At 47.7% G+C, this 21,774-nt stretch overlaps 1 protein-coding gene across 1 annotated transcript; it reads right to left on the bottom strand.

Moving 5' to 3' along the window:
• Positions 1–1,035: 1,035 nt before the first annotated feature.
• RSPH1 (radial spoke head component 1) lies at positions 1,036–21,244 on the bottom strand. The gene is made up of 9 exons (XM_074983413.1): positions 21,187–21,244; positions 19,171–19,284; positions 18,945–19,050; positions 16,857–16,947; positions 13,705–13,840; positions 13,354–13,425; positions 6,295–6,451; positions 1,651–1,797; positions 1,036–1,199 (listed from the first exon to the last, which is right to left on the bottom strand). Exons 1-9 carry the CDS (start codon positions 21,238–21,240, stop codon positions 1,126–1,128), a joined length of 951 nt encoding a protein of 316 aa, XP_074839514.1. The 5' UTR covers positions 21,241–21,244; the 3' UTR covers positions 1,036–1,125.
• Positions 21,245–21,774: the final 530 nt, after the last annotated feature.

The raw sequence follows: 21,774 nt of genomic DNA, 5'->3' as shown, positions 1-21,774 counted from the left end.
ATAATGATCTCAGGCAAGACAATTAGTATCTCACCCCGCTCTTCAGTTCCATGTAGCTGTCAGTTTTTATTTTATTTTGTTTTTAACCTCTGTGCTATATAACTATCAGTTTGTAGTGGAAACACTATTGAACTGAAGAAGTGGGTCTGTCCCACAAAAGCTCATCACCTAACAAATTCTTTTGTTAGTCTTTGAAATGTTACATGACTACTGGTTTGTTTTGTTAGAATACAGACTAACACAGCTACCTCTCTGTTACTGTTAGCAAAGAAACCTGTAAAATCTCTTAGGTACAAACCTGCCTACACTTTCACACTTGGCTGAAGTACATGACTAGTCCTATTTGAATTCAATAAGACAGCTCACATGCTTTAAGTTAAGCAAGCCTTGAAGTATTTGCACAATCAGGGCCTACACATTGTTTCCAAAATATTATTGATGGTGTGATTTAGTTTCCAACATAAGATCCTGGTTTTTTTGGAATGGTCTTATACGAACTTGAGGAGTACAGGACCCAGGGTTCACTTTCCTGTGAAAAATTAGGTATAGACCAGTGCCACACTTAAGATATAGACTTCAGCGAACAATGGGGTGATCAGTTACATGAAATTACTGAGAATTTTTCTTCTCATTTGTGTATGCTCCATTTTAAAGTAATAATGATATGTCCTGATCTTGTAACCACTTACACATGAATAACATCCATTTGGTGACAAGTATCAGAGAGGTAGCCAAGTTAGTCTGTATCTTCAAAAACAACAAGAAGTACTATGGCACCTTATAGACTAACAGATAATTAGGAGCATAAGCTTTCATGGGCAAAGACCCACTTCAGAATCATCTGTTAGTCTATAAGTTTCCACAGGACTTCTTGTTTTTTTTTATCCATTTGGGAAGTCCCACTGAGTTCAACCAGTAGCTACACCTGCTGTAAGTAGCAAATAAAATAAAATGGACTTGGAGCTGGAAATCTCAAACTCTGAGTTCAGAAAAACTTTCAAAAAAAGGCTTTTTCTACACAAAGTACCCAGAAAATATGTTTATTCAAAATAATGTAGCAGAGGTTTTAATTAAATAAGAATAATCCAGGGTTATGGTACCCAGATATTTTTTTCTTATTTAGTTTTATTCTTCTTTATTTGCTTCTGCCTCCTCTGACTCCTTTGATTCTTCCTCTTTCTCTTCTAAACTAGTATTTACTGTTGGGGAAGAGTATGAAATTTAGGATAAATTTAATGAAATAATAGAGTTGAAATCTTTTTTTCATTCATTCATTCATTGTAGTAATACTTTAGCCCAGAAAACATAATACATGCTTCTTTCATATACTGTCTAGTTAGTTATTAAGAGTGGGGCTAAGCTGACTGCTTTGGAAAATCCTACTCTTGTTAGAAAAGAGGTATATATGGAATATAACAAAATCTACATTACTATTTCAACTGTTTTGAACCACTTACTGGATTCACATTACCAAAGTAAGGACCCTGTGGTAAATAAAGACATAAACATGTACTTCTCCTCTTAGTCCTAGGCTCATCAACAGAATGCTACTGGACATGCATGAACTGATTCTGTTCCTTACACAGTTAGTTTACCTCCACCATTTCAGATGACCAACCATAATCACTCATTCCTCTCTTTCCTTCTCACCCTGATCCACTTGATCTTCTTTGCCCCCTTCTTCCTCCTCTTCTCCATCCTTAGGTGGGGACACATCTTCAAGGGTCTCTGTAGCTTCGACAGGAGGTTCCACAACCTCAGCAGGAGGTTCCACAACCTCAGCAGGTTCCTCAGCAACTGAAATGACAGACAAGGAGATACATACCAAGCTATGAGGGAGAAGAAGAACTTTATAGATATGCTCAATGCCATTATTTTTATTCTTAACAGCTAACATCTTAGACCCAATCCTGTAGCCTTTGCTCATGCGCGTAGTCCCACTGATTTCATGGGTAATGCTTATAGAAGGATTGAACTATCAAGCCCTGAATCAGATTATTATAATTTATCTAATGTTACTGGCTTTCTAGCACACTATAGCCGTGTCTACACTAGCTGGCTATTTCGAAGTAGCCGTGCCAACTTCGAAATAGCGCCCGCCGCGTCTACATGCGGTAAGCGCTATTTTGAAGTTGAAATCGACGGAAGGCGGCGAGACGTCGAAGTTGCTATCCTCATGAGGAGATGGGAATAGCGCCCTACTTCGACGTTGAACATCGAAGTAGGGTACGGGTAGACAATCCGTGTCCTGCAACATCAAAATAGCGGGGTCCTCCATGGCAGCCATCAGCTGAGGGGTTGAGAGAGACACTCTCTCCAGCCCCTGAGCTCTATGGTCGCTGCATGCAGCAGCCCCTTAAAGTGCCCCGCCCCCTTATTTCCTGTGCAGGAAGCTGAGAGCTCGTGCAGGCAGCAGCACAGCCACGTGCCCAGCCTGCACGTCCCTCCACAGCCTCAAGCCAGCACCCTGCACCCCATGGCATCCAGCCAGCCCCCCCCAAGTGCCCACAGGGCACCCCCCCCAAAGGGACCCAGGGCTCCCAGCCTGCCAGCCAGCGGGGGAAGAGGCAGCGGGGCCCCTCCTGGACAAAGGCCGAGATCTGGGACCTGCTGGGGCTCTGGGGAGAGGAGGAGGTGCTCCAGGTAATGGGGAGCAAGAGGCGGAACAAGGATGCTTTCGCTCGGCTGGCCGAGGGCCTGGCTGCTTGGGGTCACCCTGCCCACACTCCTGACCATGTCAGGAGTAAGGTAAAGGAGCTGCGGCAGGGTTACACCCGGGCCCAGGACACAGCCAGCTGATCTGGGGCTGACCCCCGCCGCTTGCCCCTTTTACAGGGAGCTCAGGGAAATCCTGCGCCCCCGGTACACCTCCTCCCCCCCAGCCACCCTTGACACATCGGCTGACAAACCCCAGCAGGCCCCGGAGACAGAGTCTGCCCCGGAGGCCAGCCCTGCACCCCAGGGCCTCCCCCCCCAGAAGCCCACCCCGGGACACCGGAGGAGGAGGAGCAGGGGGCCTCCAGGGACGGGGGGGGGGGGGCCTCCAGATTGCCCTCCCTTCCCACAGGGCATCCGCCCAATGGCTGTCCCCTGACCGTGGGAGCGGAGCGTCAGGTATGTACCCCGCCCCCCCGCCCCCCGGTGCACAACCCCCGGGGTTAAGGGGCGCGGACAAGAGACATGACCAGGGCCCTCCACACACACCCAGATGACCATGGCCCCCGAGGACAGCAGTGGCATGTCCCTCAGAAGCGTCCATCAGCCCCTGCCCCCCCAGCAGGACAGTGCCATGCCCCATCCCTGGGGATGGGGGGAGCGGAACCTAGGGTCCCTCGGGGGGGGGGGGGGGTTGGACACCCATCAGCAGCAGCAGCATCTGCGGGGGATGGGGAACCAGCAGCAGAGGGGTGGGGGGGACAAGAGCCATGGGTCAGGGCCCAGACTAACGGCTGTCTCCACTCTTCTTCCCCCCTCTGTTCTGCAGGTGCACCATTGGAGGGCCCGGAGAGTACCGGCGTGGCATCAGTGGTCCCGGAGAGCCCACCGTGGCCATCCCACCAGGCCAGCCCCTCGGCAGAGCACAGACCAGCCCCAGGACGAGCCCAACAGCGGCGGGGCCATCTGCGGGTGTCCACGGACCCCCAGCTGCTCGCCACCCTCTGGCATCAGCTGGAGGTGTCCGAGTGGCGCCTGCAGGTGGAGGAGTGGTGGTTCCACCTCCAGAAGCGAGCGCTGGCCTGGCGCCAGGAGGCTTGAGGGGCCTTCATGTGCATCTTCCAGGACTTTGCACGGCACTTGGCTCCCCTCCCCAGCCACTCTGCCCGCCACTCCACCTGCCGTCCCTCCACCATCGGCCGTCCTGGGGCCTGCCACCGAGGGGGACCATGGGCCTCCGGACACCGCCCGGCCGTATCTGCCGGTTCTCCCGGCCCTCGCACAGCCTCGACCAGGCCTCTGTCCGAGACGTGGGTCGCGCCCCCCCCCCCAACAGGCGCAGGACAATAGGGGTGTGTGGCTGAGGACATTGCCCCCCAAGACCCCCTCCTTTGGACTCATTCCCCCCATGTTTGTGTAAATAGTTTTTGTTCTACCCCTGTTTTGTACCTGCCCCCCATGTACATAGTTCCCCCCTTATTTTCTGTTTTTATATTAATAATACAAAGGGTTGCAGGGTTTTGTTTAAAAAAAATTCCTTTTTTTTATTGTACAGAGGTGTGGGGGGGGGTGCTCTCGGGTTCTCTGTGGTGTGGGCATGGGGGCAGGGAGTGTTGTGGAGGATGGGGGGGTGGTGCAGTGGGTGGCTTGCCCACAGCTGGCCCTGCCAGTGTTCACCCCACAGCCTGGTCAAAATGGGCCCGCAGGGCCTCCCGGACCCGGATCCCCTCAGGGCCGACCTGGCGACTGGGGGCAGCGGGTGGCTGGATGTCGGCCCTGCCAGCCTCCACAGCCCAGCCCTGGAAGAAGGCCTCTCCCTTGCTCTCCACCAGGTTGTGGAGTACACTGCACGCACCCACAAGCTGGGGGATGTTGGTGAGGCCTGCATCCAGGCAGGTGAGGAGACACCTCCAGCGCCCTTTGAGGCGGACAAAAGTGCGCTCGACCACCTGGGGCGCATGGTTCAAGCGCGTGTTGAACTGCTCCTGGCTGGCTGTGACATGGCCCGTGTACGGGTGCATGAGCCAGGGTTGGAGGGGGTACGCTGCGTCTGCGACGAGGCAGAGGGGCACGGTGGTGTCCCCCACAGGGATCTCCCGCTGGGGGATGTAGGTCCCCGCCTCCAGCCAGCGGCACAGGCCCGAATTTCTGAACACCTGGGCGTCGTGGGTGCTGCCAGGCCAGCTAACATAAATGTCCAAGAGGCGGCCCTGGCTGTCCACCAAGGCCTGGAGGACCACGGAATGGTATCCCTTCCTATTGAAGAAGCGTCCTCCGCTGTGCTCCGGGGCACGGTTGGGGATATGGGTCCCATCCAGAGCCCCAAAGCAATTTGTGAAGCCCAGGCTGTCAAACCCTGCGATGGCAGCATCCGGGTCCCCAAGCCGCACGAGCCTGTGGAGGAGCAGGGCATTGATTGCACGGACAACCTGCAAGGGAAGGACATGAGAGAGCACCGGTGAGGGGTGTGCAGGGTGTGTCTGGCCCTCCCCCAAGGCTTCCCCCCCACCCTCCAGGGCTCCCCCCCCGGACTCCCCCGCTCCCCCTGGGTCCTCTTACCTCCATGAGGACAGCCCCGACGGTGGCCTTGCCCACGCCGAACTGCTGCCCTACGGATCGGTAGCTGTCTGGAGCGGCCAGCTTCCAGATAGCGATGCCGACCCGTTTCTCTATGGTGAAGGCACGTCGCATGGAGGTGTCCTGGTGACGTAAGGCAGGGGGGAGCCACTGGCAGAGCTCCAGGAATGTCTGCCAGCTCATTCTCAAGTTCCGGAGCCAGCGGTCATTCTCCCACTCGCCGAGCACCAGCCGCTCCCACCAGTCCATGCTCGTGGGGTAGCTCCACAGCCAGTGGCGTGTGCGGCGGAGGGGGGCGGGCTGGGAGGGCAGCAAGGTCTGGGGCTGCTTCCTCATCCCCCAAGGACAGCTCATCTTCCTGAAATAAAAGATGGTCAGCTGCCTCCTGCATAGCACTGAGCAGGGCAACCACTGCTCCTACAGGGGCGGGTGTGTGGGCCTCTGGCTGCTGCTGCTGCTGCTGCTGCTGGGGGTCCCTACTGCTTCCACAGGGTGTGTGTGCCTGTGGCTCTGCAGACCGTGTGCTGTGCAGGCTGTGTGTGTCTGGGAGGGGCCCTTTAAGGGAGCGGCTTGCTGTTGCCCCGGAAGTGCTAGTCCGCCCTGTGACCCTATCTGCAGCTGTTCCTGGCACCCTTATTTCGATTTGGGCCACTTTGGTGTGTAGATGCTCCCCTGCAGTGCCTACTTCTATGTAGTGCTGTCCAATGTCAACGTTGGCATCGACGGCACCAGCCCTGGCGGATGTGTAGACGCTATTCATCGAAATAGCTTATTTCGATTTCGCTACATCGAAATAAGCTATTTCGATGTAGCGTACCAGTGTAGACGTAGCTAATAGCACATTATGGACGTATAGAATGCACTGTACAGCACATGAATGTGATGTAGTAAGCTGAACCTTCAAACTTTTAGCTGTCATTAATATCCAGCAGCTTGTACGGTAGCAAAAAGTACAACTCTTTTATTATAAACTACACAAACTAATCAGGCAGAAACAGTTAGGGGCATTTTTGGTGGGTGTGGGAAGGAGCCTGGGGTGTCCAACAGATCCTCAGAACAAACCTGCAGCTGCTGGCACCTCTTCTTCTGCTGGAGGCTCTACAGGAGGTGGTGGTTCTTGAACTGCTGGTGTCCACAGGGTTAATGTAGTAATATTTTTTGCTTTCCATTTTGGTATAATTGACACAGATTCCTCCTCTTCCTCTTCCTCTCCTTTATCCTAACAAAAACAAACAAACAAACAAACAATCCAGTTAATGACTAGGATCCTCTTTGCATGTATTGAATTCTCTTTACCAAATACAGTCCTTTAAACTGATTTGCCAACCTCATAATGACACATTAACAAAATTAATAATTGCTAACTTTAGAAGAGACAGGAAACCATTCCTAGCTAGAAAACTCTGATGCAGTCAGTTAAAATGTTGGTCTCAAAAATAATGCTCTCTAGTTTCCTTTTTTTCCTCACACTCAGATTCTGTCTGGCAGAAACACAGGCAGTGCTACAAGGGCACAAAGAGCCTTCTTCCTTAACTATTTTGCAACCTATAGAAGGGTTGGACCTAACGCAGTACCTACAGGGACTGGGCTGTTTCCTCTTCCTGATGCCACAAAGGGGATGGAAAGGAGAGAAAGCAGAATTTTTACCCACTTCACTTCCACAGCTGCCTACACCTGATGTCTGACCCATAGGGAACTCAGAGAGGCACTGTGTACCCCAGAATGCATCCTGCTTTTCCCAGTGATGTTATACAGCTCTGCCCCAATCACATCCAGAAATGGACAGGCAAGAGTGTGGATGCAATAAAAAATTGCTCTTTGCTTCCCAAGTTTGTGCAGTCTGCACTCAGGTAAGAGCCGTGGAACTATGAAGAATGTATTGTACATGAGCTTTTGGTCTCTCCATGTCAGACCTTCTGTTATTTTCTTTGCAAATAAAAATGACTGATTTTATACAAAAGTGGGTGAGTTGACGTAATAGAGTAGCTAACTGTACTGAAAGCTAACTTCTCTTGAACAAATTCTATTTGAAAATGAATCTTATTATGTCTATTTCAACTACAGAAAACAAGTAAAGTTTTGATTGTTTATTCTTATTACTGGAAGGAGAGTGTAGCACCGTGGCCTACAGTAAATAACAATCACAAGATTCACTTGAGAGTAATTGCTATAGTTAAAGGCTAAAATTGTCCAACGTGAGAGCTTAAAATTAGGCTTCTGAATGAACATTTAAACACCTACATAAATGGCCTAATTTTGAAAAGTTCTCAAGCACGCATCAAGCTCCTGCTGAAGTCAGTGGGAGCTGCTAGGTGCCCAGCACTTGTAAAAATCCAGGTAGCTAAATATGGAGTAAAGTGCCTAATTTTAAGTGCTCATTTTACAAAAGTATAATGTCCTCAGGTAACCCCATCAGTGCACCTCTTCACTTATCAAATATGGTTCAGGCTCTTACAGGACATAACCAAGCCTAATTTTCAATGCATCTCAATCTGTCCCAGCCAGATGTAAGAAATGAGGGCGTGTCTACACTGGAGCTCGAGATCTATTTCTTAGCTCAGACAGATACAGCTGCATGAGTGCTGATCAAGCTATGATGCTAAAAGTAATGTAGCCACAGAAGCACAAGTGGCATCAGGGCAGCCTTCAAAATAAAATCACATCTGAAATGCTAGGTTTATACATAGCTCAGCCAGTCCTTCCTATTGCTTGCACCACTGCGGCTACACTGGTTGATCAGAGCTACCAGAGGAAAGTCTATCTGAGCTAGAAATTACAGATCCAGGTCCAGTAAAGACATATACTAAGAGGCAAATCTTGGCACACACAAAGTAGCCAGACCAGGTGCTGGGAAGATGCAAACGCAATGGGGAGCTGTAAAGTTATTGGCTGCAAGATCCCCGAGTTCTTCCACCACAGACCTCTAACATCAGAGATTGTCTCTGGTATACTCATCACCACTCACTGTTGTTTAGAGATCTGATGTGGTGCTTCAAGTTGTTCCTTGGTTACAGAAATCTGAGAGCACTGGCCTGAATAAATGGATATTGCTCACGCTTCTTGGGTGGCTGAAGGTTTCATCATGTCATCCCATACATAAATCTTCCATTATAAACACATACATTTCCTCATACAGTAAACCCCCTGAGATACATGCAACTGAGTTATGCGTGTCTCACACTAACACGACTGCCGCCCCTGACAGGAACAGGAACCTGCTCCTGTCAGGGGTGGTACCCTGACTCTTCCCACCCTGACAGGAGCACTTGCCAGGTCCTGGCTGTGGCAGGGAGCTAGGAAGCAAGCAGAAGCCTGGGTCCTGGCTCCCCTCTATTTGCAGAACCCAGAAAACTGACCAGAGCAGCAGCCTTGGTCAGTTATCCAAGTCCTGCAAGCCCTGTGGAGCTGGGAACCAGGCAGTAGCCTGGGCTCCCCTCCACTGGCTGGAGCCAGGAAACTGACCAAGGCTGCTGCCCTGGTCAGTTTCCTGGCTTTGCAAGTGGCAGGGAGACAGGAGCCAAGTGTCCGCCTGGTTCCCAGCTCCCCGCCACTCCAGGAACCAGGAAACCACGCCTGTTGGGGTGGCAAGAGTCAGGATCTTTTCCATTCCTTAGGCGCCTTCCTTTCTTTCCATGCTGTATTACATAGTTGGTGTATTTCCTGAATCATACTTTCTCCTCCATATTTAATCATCTCTCCTGTAATCTTATCATTTCAAGGTCTCTTCTTCTTTAGTGGTTTCACTGCTCTTTCTATTTCTTCCTTTGAAATATCGGTCTTGCTCTCAATGGCTAGGAATTATTATTGTTATTACATAACTAGAGTACGTATGACAGGAAGTCAGACACAGATCTGAAAGATCACATTTAAAAGAAAAAAAATAATTCCCAAACACTATTCACCCATAACTCTCATGGAAATCAATAGAAGTCATGGGTACCTAGTGCCTCATTGGATCAGGACAACAGCAGGCCGTATTTTCAAACGTAGTCACAACTGTGGCTCTAAAACTGCACCTGTAATTTTTCATTAAATGTTACAATTAATTACTACTATATTATTTTCCAGTCTTCTGTAGTGAAATGCTAAAATGTATTATTCTGTTCAGCCTCGAAGTGATATGGTGCGTAAAATACTCATTTCAACATTTATCAAAATTGGGTCTGCAGAACCTGGGGTCCCCAAGGATACCCCAGAGGGCCCATGTGCCCTGCTGATCAATTTCTTCCCCACCTTCCCAGCACCTCTTACATGCTAAAAGTTCCGCAGGGCTAAGGCAGGCTTCCTACCTCTCCTGGCTCCGTGCCACTCTCAGAAGCAGCTGCATCTCTGTGGCAAGGGTTCTCCACATACTACCCCTGCCCTGAGCACTGACTCCATAGCTACCATTTGCCAGGAACTGTGGGAAATGGGAGCTGCAAGGGCAGTAGCATGCAGGGACCTCCCTGCCCAACCCCCGCAGCCAGGAGCCACTGCTGAGGGAGCTACTCAATGCCCTGCCCCACCCTCACATTGCCCCAGCCCAGAGCCCACATCCAAACTGCATCCCACAGTGCCTACCCCCATCTGCACCCTCTCTCACACTCAAACTCCCTCCCAGACCCTGCATCTCCATGCAAACTTCCTCCTAGAGCACACGTCTCCAATCAAACTCCCTCCCAGAACCTGCACAGCATACCCACTTCCACATCCCAACTTCCTGTGCCAACCTTGTGAAACTGAGTGCATGTAGGGGACAGCAAACAATGGAGGGAGGGGAAATGGGAGTGAGCAGGAAGTGTGGCCTCAGAGTGGTGGGATGGGGTGTGGTTTCAGGGAAGAGGGCGGGGCAGAGGCTGAGCAGGATGAGATGCAGCTTGGAAGTCCCAAAATATTTTTAAATCAAAATGCGGGTTCTTGGGTTGCTAAAGTTTAACAACTATTGCCTTATTTAAATGAGCCCCAGCTAGGGTTGTTGGTTAATTGCAATTAACTCACATTAGTAACTCATTTTTGTAGTTTTAATTGTGCTGTTAAACAATAGAATCCCAATTGAAATTTACTAAATATTTCTGGATGTTTTTCTACATTTTCCAATATATTGATTGCAACTGCAACTCAAAAATCAAAGTGTATGTTGCTCACTTTATATTGTTATTTTTATTAGAAATAAACAAAAGAAATAGTATTTTTCAGTTCACCTCATACAAGTTCTGTAGTATAAATCTCTTTATTGTGAAAGTGCAACTTCAAATGTAGATTTATAATCTACATAACTGTACTCAAAAACAAAACAATGTAAAACTTTAGAGCCTACAAGTCCACTCAGGCCTAATTCTTGTTCTGCCAATCACTAAGGGCTTGTCTACATTTTCCCCCATCTTCAAAGGAGGCATGTTAATCAGGGCAATGAGAAATTACTAATGAAGTGCTATGGTGAATATGCAGCACTTCATTAGGCTAATTCTCTTCTGTGGCAACTTTGAAGCTTCAAACTTCGCAATGCCGGCACACGGGTACCTGTGGGTACTTCGAAGTCCCTTTGCTCAAAATTTTGAGGAGTAAAGGGACTTTGAATTAGTGCAGGCACTTCGAAGTGCCCGCAGCTACACGCATGCTGGCACTTGGAAGTCTGAAGCTTTGAAGTTGCCACAGGGGAGAATTAGCCTAATGAAGTGCTGCATATTCACTGCAGCACTTCATTAGTAAATTCCTGTCACCCTCATTAACATGGCCCCTTTGAAGTTGGGGGCAAGTGTAGACCCAGCTTAAGAAAATTAAGTTTGTTTGCATTTATGGAAGTTAACGCTGCATGGTTCTTATCTACAATGTCACCTGAAAGTGAGAATAGGCATTCTTATGGCACTTTTGTATTTGACATAGCGAGGCATTTACATAGCAGATGTGCTAAATGTTTGTATGCCCCTTCATGCTTCAGGCACGGTATCAGAGGACATGCTTCCATGCTGGCAACTCTCCTTAAAAAATTAATGCATTAGCTGAATTTATGACTGAACTCCTTGGAGAGAACTGTGTGTTTCCTGCTTTTGAAGCTGCATTCTGACATATATTTCGTATTACATACCAGTCTCAGATGATGAGCCAGCATATGCTGATCATTTCAAGAATGGTTTAATTGAAGATCTGACAAAATGCAATGAAGGGACCAATATTAATTTTCTAAAGAGTTACAGCATCTGACCAAAGATTTAAGAATCTGAAATGCCTTCCAAAATCTGAGAGGGATGACATGGAGCATGCTTTCAGAAATCTTTTAAAAGCACGACACTTTGATTCAGAAATCACAGAACTTGAACCATCAAAAAGGAAAATCAACCTGCAGACAGCATCTGACTCAGATGATGGTCAGCGCTGCTTTTGATCATTATCAAGCAGAACCCATCATCAATGTTGGATGCATGTTCTTTGGAATGGTGGTGAAAGCATGAAAAGAAACATGAATCTTTGCAGGGCTGGTGACTGACTTTTCCAGACCTTGCTCGGGGTGAGGATGGGTGGGGGGGCACGGCACTGGGTGCCCCGTGAAGGGGTGAGGCTTCAGGCAGAAGGAATGTGGTTAGGAGCTAGCCTCTCTCAGCCAGTCCTCAGTGCTGTTTGGACTGTGCCCCACAGAGCTCCAGCAGTGATTTAAAGGGCCCAGGGTTCCAGCTGCTGCTGCTGCTGATGTCATAGCAGTGGCAGCAGCTCAGAGCTCCAGGCCTTTTAAATAGCTGAGCCCCAAAGCATCTCTCCCCACCCACCCCCTTCAGCAGCCCTGAAACTTTAGCATATCCAGAATATAAAAATCTTGCACTGCCAAATGTAACAGTGCAATACGAAAGCCTGTTCTCACTTTCAGGTGACATTGTAAACAAGGAGCAGGCAGGATTATTTCCTACAACTGTAAACTTGTTTGTCTGAGTGACAGGCTGTATAAGAAGTTACGCTGAGTGGACTTTCTAGGTTCTAAAGTTTTACTTTGTCTTATATTTGTATACATTATCCTACACTTGTAAGTTCAACTTTCATGATAAAGAGAATGCACAGCAGTACTTGTATGAGGTGGATTGAAAAATACTCTTGTTTTTAGAATGCAAATATTTGTAAACAAAAATTAATATAAAGTGAGCACTGTACTGGGTGGTAATTGAAATAAAAATATTTTAAAATATAAAAACATTGAAATATTTAAACAGATGGCTTTTCATTATTGTTTAACAGCACAATTAATCATGATTAATTTTAATTGCTTCACAGCCCTAACCTCAACTATACTGAGAACACAATTAAATTATCTCATGATGACCACATAGGTATAGATAAGCAAGCTCTGTAGCCAGTCCGTGGCTGTGTCTACACGTGCCCCAAACTTCGAAATGGCCATGCAAATGGCCATTTTGAAGTTTACTAATGAAGCGCTGAAATGCATATTCAGCGCTTCATTAGCATGCGGGCGGCAGCCGCGCTTCGAAATTGACGCTCCTTGCCGCCGCGCAGTGCATCCAGATGGGGCTCCTTTTCGAAAGCACGCCACCTACTTCGAAGTCCCCTTATTCCCGTGAGCTCATGGGAAAAAGGGGACTTCGAAGTAGGCGGGGCCCTTTCAAAAAGGAGCCCCGTCTGGACGCGCCGCACGGCGGCAACGCGCGTCAATTTCGAAGCATCTCTGCCGCCCGCATGCTAATGAAGCGCTGAATATGCATTTCAGTGCTTCATTAGTAAACTTCAAAATGGCCATTTGCATGGCCATTTCGAAGTTTGGGGCACGTGTAGACGTAGCCCATATGTGGTATAGAGACATGACATCTTCAGAATAAAAGCCAAAGTTAATCAAAATTTGGTCTGGCTTTTTCTATTGCAGAAGGCTAGCACCTTCAAAATATGATCCTGCTTTCTTTGAAAGTAATGGTAAAACTTCTAGTGTCTACAATGAGAACAGCAGTAAGGCCTTCATGTGTCAGGGCTTGAACAGCACAGTAGCCAGACAAGTATTTTATTGACTCTGGAGTTTAGAAATGCACACATTTCTAAGGCTGTTAAACTTTAAATTTACAGAACCTGTAATGAGCTAAACAGACCTGAAAATGCTGACCTGACAATGAGTTTTCTAACATTTAGTATACGCAGCAGGATATTGTTTACCTGGTCTACATGTGTGTATTCACCATGCTGTTCACAGCCAATATCAAAGACATACTTTCCATGACCTATTGGCTATGCAAAGAGAAACAAGAAGTTAGCAAGTTTTTAAAGTTAGCAAACTCTAACAGAATAAACAAAAAATAAAAAAGATTGCTTAACACTGCCCTATGTAATTTGCAGAATATTCAGTAAAAAACACAATGTGACAACTAATCTTTGGAGAAACCTTACATCCTCCTTGATTCATTCATATCTGTTACATTTATAGTTCAAAGAATACTGGGCAAAATGGGGAACCAAGGGTTAATTTTTCTATATAGACAGTGCATATCAGAACAGCTACATACTCACATTTCCATTCACAAACTTGCCCTGGTATCTGTGGTTTAAATGAATAAGTTCAGCAGCTCCTTCCTGTTGCCCCTTTACCCAGCCACCAACATATTTAGAGCCAGTCTCTGCATACATGTATGTGCCTTGTCCGTGCCTAAGAGGCAAATAATAATATATTACCGTAAATTTAAATTGCAGGATTTCTTTGCAATTTTATTGTGTTAAATATGACTAAAAGAAATACCCCATTAATCCTTATTTCCAATCCCAAGGACATTGTCTTCATGCTTTCTTGCCTTCTGTGTCTGGTTCTATTTACAAAAGCTGATTCTTGCTGCAGACTCCCCTCTCATTACAAACTGGCTTGGTTGCCTACCTCACTCACTGGCTGTGTCTACACGTGCCCCAATCTTCGAAATGGCCATTCAAATGGCCATTTCGAAGTTTACTAATGAAGCGCTGAAATGTATATTCAGCGCTTCGTTAGCATGCAGGCGGCAGTGGCACTTCGAAATTGACGCAGCTTGCCGCCGCGCGTCTCGTCCAGACGGGGCTCCTTTTCGAAAGGACCCCGCCTACTTTGAAGTCCCCTTATTCCCCAGTCCTTTCGAAAAGGAGCCCCATCTGGATGAGACGCGCGGCGGCAAGCTGCGTCAATTTCGAAGCGCCGCAGCCGCCCGCATGCTAACGAAGTGCTGAATATGCATTTCAGCGCTTCATTAGTAAACTTCGAAATGGCCATTTGAATGGCCTTTTCGAAGTTTGGGGCACGTGTAGACGTAGCCACTTTCTCTTGCCAAGCCAAAATGGGGGACCATCTGCTGGCTCTTTTTGCACATGGACACAATCAAGCTGAGCCAGTAGGTGCTGGTTAGGAGATCCCTCACTAAAAAGCGATGCCATGACTCAAATTCCAGTCCAGGTAGTTGCAGCCATAGCACAGAGTATTATGTGATCTATGATAATAGCCAGCCCATAGGTGCCATGACAGCTGACCAGAAAATGCTCAGCTCTGCACTCTTGAGGCAGCCACCCATTTTATCCCATGACAGTCACACTTAACATTGTAACAAAAGGAAAAAAGAACAGGAGGTCAAACTGCTTTTCTCTGTCCCTGGCCACCATATTTGGCAAGGCCATTGTCCACCTGCCCTTGGCCAGAGTATTTCCCTTTGTGACTCTGCAGCATGTCCTACTGGGCAGGTTCTAAAGCTGAGCCCAGTGGTGGAAGTTGCCATAGAGTCTTTCACTAGGGCAAGCTGGCAGGAGTGGCTTTGCCTCCCTAGAGGTGAAAATCAACACTGGGAAGGAGGGGTACACAAGCTGCCATACAAGGGTGAGGTGAGGAAATTGCTAGCTGGGTAAGACTACATTTCTTTCTCTCCATGCTAAAGGGCATCAACTGCCTTGTACGGGAATCGGAGCCCAGTCTCCCATGGGGCAGGAAGGAACATGCACCACTATACTAAAGAGGAACTAGTAAGGACTAAGCCCTGCGCACACCTCTGAGAGATCAGCTACACCTGTGCACCATACACCCCAAGCCCCACTGAGAAACAATGCTGCTTCCTTGCTTTTCCTTCCAAAACCTTTGGCTGCATGTACCTACAGCCCATTCTTTCCTACCAGGTGCTTGCCCAGCAGGATACCTTTTGGGGCACAAAGCTGCTCCCACACCCATCAACAAACTGACAAACACCTTCTTCCTCTCACAATCCTTTCTTTCTATCCTCCTGGCTCCAGAAGCTGCTCAAAATCATGCGGTCTTAGTCACGGACTGACAGCCAGTAAAGGGTTAACCTTTAGAGGCATCTCGTTGTGGGGGGTGGTCAGGTAAGCCAATGGGAGGAAGAGAATTTTTTTTAAACTAAGGACAATTGCAGTCTGAGGGGTCTTTGTCTGGGTCTGCGAATGGAGCAGGTAGAGACCAAAAATACTTGAATGAATCCAGTAAGTTTCTTGGCCGTGTCATAATCAGCACATAGATATGTAAGTAGAAAGGAAATGTTTAGTTAGACGCAATCAAGTTATTTTTATTTCGGGACTTGGTGTGGAGTTTCTCTTGTTAATGGTTGATTCGTTCCCCTGCACTCTTTAACTTTTAAGATGAATCCCAGGAAAGTAATTCTTTGTGCTGCAACCAGAATGTTTCTGAGCTGTTTTATTACATCTAGCAACTAAGTAGGCTTATTTACTTTCTTGGTATTTTTCCATCATTTGTTTTTGTGAATAAATAATTTTTAAGGCAATGATTTGATATCTACGTCCTAGAGAAGGGTCTGTGTATATCCATTCCTTGGACTGAAAGTACAGCTATCAGATTACAGCTTCTTGTTTCCAAGCTCTCTCCCCAGGGAGGGTTAAGAGTTTGGAGTTTACCCCATAGGGAAACATCCCAAGTATGTATGTCTAGGTTAAAGCAGTTTCTTCTCACTTGAGTGATGGAAGCCTACCAACCCAGGGTCAGGGAATCTGTGACCTTGTGGAGCTTCTTTTAGGCAGAGCCTATAGAGTCAAGGCATTTTTGAGATTTTTGTGGGCCCCCAATTTCTGCACTCAGAGTATCAGAGAGGCAAAGCAGGTCTGCAAACTCACCACTATACTTATGAGGAACCAGTGAGGGCTAAGCCCTGCACACAACTCTGAGAGATCAGCTAGACTTGAGCACCACACACCACAAGCCCCACTGGGCAATAATGCTGCTTCCTTGCTTTTCCTTACAAAACCTTTTGGCTGCATGCACCTACAGCCCTCTCCTTCCTGTCAGGTGCTTGCCCAGAAGGATGCCTTTGGGGTTACAAAGCTCCTCCCATGCCCAACAACAAACTGATAAACAGCTTCATAATCTCACAACCCTTTCTTTCTAGCCTCCTCCCTACTTGCTTCAGACGCCACCCAAAGTCATGCCATCATAGCCACAGACGCTTTGGCTTTCTGATCACCTCTTCAGGGCTATAGCCTCTCACATTCATGGATCCTTCTTTCAATGCCCAGTGGCCAGACATTCCAGACTCAGTCCTTTCCAGTGAGGAAAGCACTGCTTATAGATGCTGTAACTCTTGTTCCTGTGGATCAAGACCTTCCCACAACTCTCTCTTTCAAGAGGACAACCCCAATATTTTTCAACGTCATCAAGAAATTTGAAAGTTCACCACTGTAATGAAACAAACCGATAGTGGTTAAGCCATTCTCCAGTATAGGTGTCTCCATTCACATAGTAGTAAACCCCATTGCCATGTCTTTGGTCTTCCACCCATTCTCCTGTAATGGATGTGATAAAAACAGTGAGATGTGATAAAGAGCCACCCAAGTCAGCCTTTAGAATTGTCATCTAGACATCCAGTCATTTTTATGTGCATGAAGAATATACAGAATTAAAAAAAGAAAATGGAGACATAGTTTAAAGACCACCTGAGCTGACAAACTTGGAGGGAAGGGCTGATGTCTGTAGCTAGATAGACATCAGAGACCCACAAAATGGGAACAGGTCATAGCTTCATTTGTCTTTTTCTTACTCAAGGAACAGGAGGAACTGAGGAATTATTTGCCTGCCTTTTACAGGGAAATTTAAGCTGGAGCCAAAAGATTTCAATCACAGTAAAAACTGAATTTTGCTCATTTCCTCAAACTGTCCCTTATTGTAAGAAGCTGGCCTGTGTTCTTTCTGGCCTTCCCAAGATTTCAATTTCTAAAACAGGACAAAATCCCCTTCCTTTCAGGCCTTCTTTGCACATCATAAAATAGCAAAAAAGGCAGCACAAGGCAAATTATTTTCCTTTCCATGTCACCATTAAGATCTGAGAGAATTTACACATATCAAATGGAAGGAGAGGGCACGACCATTTCTGCATCTTATACCAGGGATGGGAGACTTCCAACCAGCAGGCTGGATTCGGATCCCTGCTTAATTTGTCTGGCCTGTGTCAGAATACCTGAGCCTTCGTTTCCTTCCACCCTCCCCCAACATGGAACTGGAGCTGTGAGGGCTGCTGCCGGCTTGCGGCAATCAGGGAAGCTCAGCACTCTGCCTGCAGGCATGGCCCCGAAGACTCTCCTTGGCCAGGATCCACAGCCAATAGGAGCTGTGGGGGTGGTGTCCGCAGGTGAAAGTAGACTGAGTAGCCACCCGCTGGCCCCTCCCTCATCATTCCCATGGCCATTGGGATGTGCCGGCCACAGCCACTTCCAGGAGTGGCAGCATGAGACCCAGGCAGGTGGGCAGCCTGCCTTAGCCCCATTTCACCACCAAACAGGAGCTGCCTGAGGTAAGAAACCTGCACCGCCTCCTGTATCCCAATCTCCTCTTTCAACCCTGAGCCACCTCTCAGAACCAAACTTCCATTCTCTGTATCCACACCCCGTGTCCCAGCTCCCTGTTCCGTGGAGAGCAGTTCCTGGATGCCAGACACACTCAATGATCCCAAGGGGAGCCCCAGTTCCTCATCTGCCTCAATTTCTTCATCCACAATTTCATCCTCTGGGTTACTTCTTCCTTGTACTGCCTCTGTGCCCTCCAAGGTATCCATGGGGTCCTTGATGGCACAGAAACTGTTGACAAAAAGCTGTGTAGACACAGCTTTGGGGCAGAATGCTTCCAGTGAAAGTGCTGTGTTTTGTCCAGATACTGTTAATAAAACGTATTTTGTGTGTGCACATGCCACGAGTTTTGTCAAGAAAAGTTGGGTTTTCCCAGCAAAACTTGCCGGTGTAACTGTAGCCTTAATGGCTGAGAAATGGTGAGCTGTGATTATCTCCTCCTTAGCCTGCACTCTCTGCTATTTGCTTGGATGCAGTGGTGAAGTGAATCATATATTTTTATGATGTTTAGAACCTAAAGCTCTTTGAAAGGATCTGAAAATGTTCAGCACTGAGGTTGACTGTCTGTCATCATAATCACTACACATAACCCAATAGTTTTGTAATGCTGTTCTTGGGGTGTTTTTTTTTAACCTAATTTATACTCTCTTGTACTCTGATTCTAATTCAGGCTGTGAAGAATTAGTTCAACTCTAAATGTAATGAAGCATTCCACTTGGTCAGATGATTTCGCAAGAATAAACTCTTGCCAAAAAGTTTAACCCACTCTTCTAACATTTGTGGTGAGGCAGGAATGAAAAGTGGAAAAAAAATGGTGACAGTTTTAAGACAATAATATGCCACCTGGTTCGTTGTTTCTCATAATTCTGCTGAAGCACCTCATATTCTCAAATATTTACATCTTCATAATTCTATTTATCAGCAAAAGATGAATATTTTACCTTCATATTTTGATCCATCTGGATACATAAAAATACCTTGACCATGCTTTTTGTTCTCAAAGAATTCTCCAATATAGCGAGCACCATTTTTGAATCTGTAGGTCCCCTGCAATATATTTGGTGTAGATATAGTACTTTGAATTAAAATGATAATCAAGTGCCTAAACAAATGGAACTGCTGAAACACATGCATGGCATTCAAAATAATCCTATATAATTATCTTACCTGCCCATTTCTCAGACCATTTGCATACTCTCCTTCATATGTATCACCATTGGGTAATCGTGCTCGTCCATGTCCATGTCGTTCACCAGCTGCGTTGCGTTCACCTTCATATTCCTGGTTAAATGGAATAAGCCAATCAGCAGTTAAAAGGCAAGGGTTCTAAACTGAATCCAATAATAGGAGTTTAAAGAGAAAGCCAAATTTCTGTCCTGAACATCTCCTTTTCTCCAGGAGTCCCAAGAAGGCACTCGGAAATCTACTGTTAATTGGTATGTTTCACCAACCCGCCAAATCCTCCCTGATGATCAAAGTTGTCTTCTGTCCGCAAATTACTGAGATTTGTTGGGATCTAGATTCTTGCTGCATAAATGCAGCAAGTTCAAGCAGACAGTAAATACTATAGAAAATTGCTAGAACTTCATGCAAGTCCTTTTTATTTCTACAATTTCTATTGAATCCAATAGTTTAGCAACTCTTCAAGACTGTACTTGAATAGTACATACATATGCTCCAAAAGAATACAGCAACTCAGGATATTGTATTTATAAGGCTATTTGTTATTTTAAAAAATATTTTGTTTGAAATATATATCTCAAGGCTCTGATAATCCCAGCATAACAGGGATATTTTTTAGTTCCCCCATAGTTTAATACTATAAATCCAATATCCTGTGTGATCCTAGTCCATGTCTCTATTAACTTTGATTGGAACATGCCTGATCCTTAAAATATGTAACAGTGAGTAACTATAAATTTAATTCTTTTGGGAGGTGACAAAACTAAAAATATGTTAGTGTAATAATGTCTAATTGGTCCTTTCTTATTAGTATGCCACATAGTTATGGACTGGAGCTGTGCTAGGAAAAGAGAGACTTTGTACAGTAAATTCTTCATATCTGGCATTCTATCATTCAGAACTCTCAAATAATCAGCATTTTAACCGTAAGTAAATTTTAGTTACATTTTCCGTAAGTTACAGTATAGTGAAAGGAAATATAAATAAATAGAGCGAATGCAGCGTAAGTTTACAGTCCACAATACTACTGTTGTTGGTAAATAAAGTACTCTGCATACCTTTTGTTTGTTTCTTAATAGCTAATCTTGGTTTTCTTTAGTGCTATGCATTGCTAGGTCTACCTCTGTTCTCCAGAATATTCACATGTCCAGCAGCCTCCTGGTCCCAGGCTGCTAGATATGAAAGAGTTTACTGTAGATTTAAAAGGACTATTCTGACCCTCTAGTCTGAGCCCTCTACAACACAAGCCAACAGGGCTTCTCCTAAATAATGCCTAGAGCAGATCTTTGAGAAAAACATTCTGGCTTGATTTAAAAATTGCCATTGATAGAGAATCTATCAGGACCCTTTGCAAGTTGTTCCAACGGTTAATTCCTCTCTCTTAAAAAAAAAAAGTGTCTTATTGCCAGTCTGAATGAGTCTTAGTACAGTTTCCAACCATTGGATCCTTCCTCTGCTAGACTTAAGAACCTGTTATTCAATGTTTCCCAGGAGGCTGCTGACACAGGCCGAGTCTCCACGGCGGAGGAAATGGATGTAAGATAGACAGCTACCTGAATTGCATAGCTGGAGTGGACGAATCCTAACCCGACTTTTCCTGCTGTCCCCACGGTGGGAGGTCGGTGGGGGGAACGCGTTGACTCCCTGACCCCGGCGCGCGCGAGGAGTACCAGGGTCCGCCCGGCGCTCAGTCGAACCCCAGAAGATCAACCGCCAGGGCGCGGATCTTGGGGTGCGTGCGGTCGTGCCCACGCACTGAAACCAAGTCAGGCCTGAACCTCCCCCCACGCCCCGCAAGGCTGACAGCTGGGGGTGCCGGGGGCGGGGCCAGCCGCGCGGGCTCTGGGGGGAGGACGGCCAAGGCCCAGGCACGGGGCCGAGGCGCGGGTGACACCGGGCAGCGCCCGGCGTGGGGGGAGAGGGTGGCGGGGGGCGCAGCCGGGCGGGCGGGCGGAGGGGTCCCTGGGTGTGGAGCGGACGGGGGCCGCGGCCCGCACTGACCCCCAAGTCGTTCTCCGCCTCCTCCTCGAACTCCTCCGAGCCCAGGTCCGACATGCCGCGGCCGGGCCCGCCGCGTCCCCGTCTCCGTGGCAACCGCCGGCCACGCAGGAGGCGGGCGCGCGCTGCCGCCCTAGCCACACGCACGGACCCCGCCTCCTTCCCGCCGCTCCACACACACACACACACACTCTCTCTCCCTCTCTCTCTCCCCCTCCCCCCCGCACCCCGGCGGGCGCGCGCCGCTGTCCCGGGTGCTGAGAGCGTCGCGCCCCGCCCACCTGTCACCCTGGGCGCGGGCGAGGGAGGGGGCAGGACCCGGCACGCAGGGTCCCGGGGCACCCGAGGCGGGCAGGGCAGGGTAGGGCACAGGGCGGCGGCGCTGGAACTGCTTTGAGGGTGGGGCCGCTGAGCGGTGCCTCCTACACCTGGTCGCGCCCCGCACCGCCCCAGGCGGGGGTCACAACTTAGGTTGTCAACTTTCCCCGACCAGGCGCCATTGCCACAAATGGTGCCCAGGCGCGCAGGTCGGGGAGAGTTGGCAGCCTAGCCATAGCTAGGGCCAGCGGTGGCGCCCAGGGCCAGCAGCAG

The sequence above is a fragment of the Carettochelys insculpta genome, chromosome 1, assembly GCF_033958435.1.
Source record: "Carettochelys insculpta isolate YL-2023 chromosome 1, ASM3395843v1, whole genome shotgun sequence".
Taxonomy (NCBI): Eukaryota; Metazoa; Chordata; order Testudines; family Carettochelyidae; genus Carettochelys; species Carettochelys insculpta.
The sequence above is the reverse complement of the archived record's forward strand: the minus strand, read 5'-3'. Positions and strand labels throughout refer to the sequence as shown.

Bases quoted from the DNA above. Each gene is read 5' to 3' on its own strand.
- RSPH1 (XM_074983413.1), bottom strand. From the start codon at position 21,240: ATGTCGGACCTGGGCTCGGAGGAGTTCGAGGAGGAGGCGGAGAACGAC. The intron at 13,841-16,856 runs GTTTGTTTCATT...TTTGCCTCTTAG, and splicing joins GAATGGCTTAACCACTATCG to GCACGGACAAGGCACATACA. The intron at 1,798-6,294 runs GTTTGTTCTGAG...CTGTCATTTCAG, and splicing joins AGAGGTGCCAGCAGCTGCAG to TTGCTGAGGAACCTGCTGAG.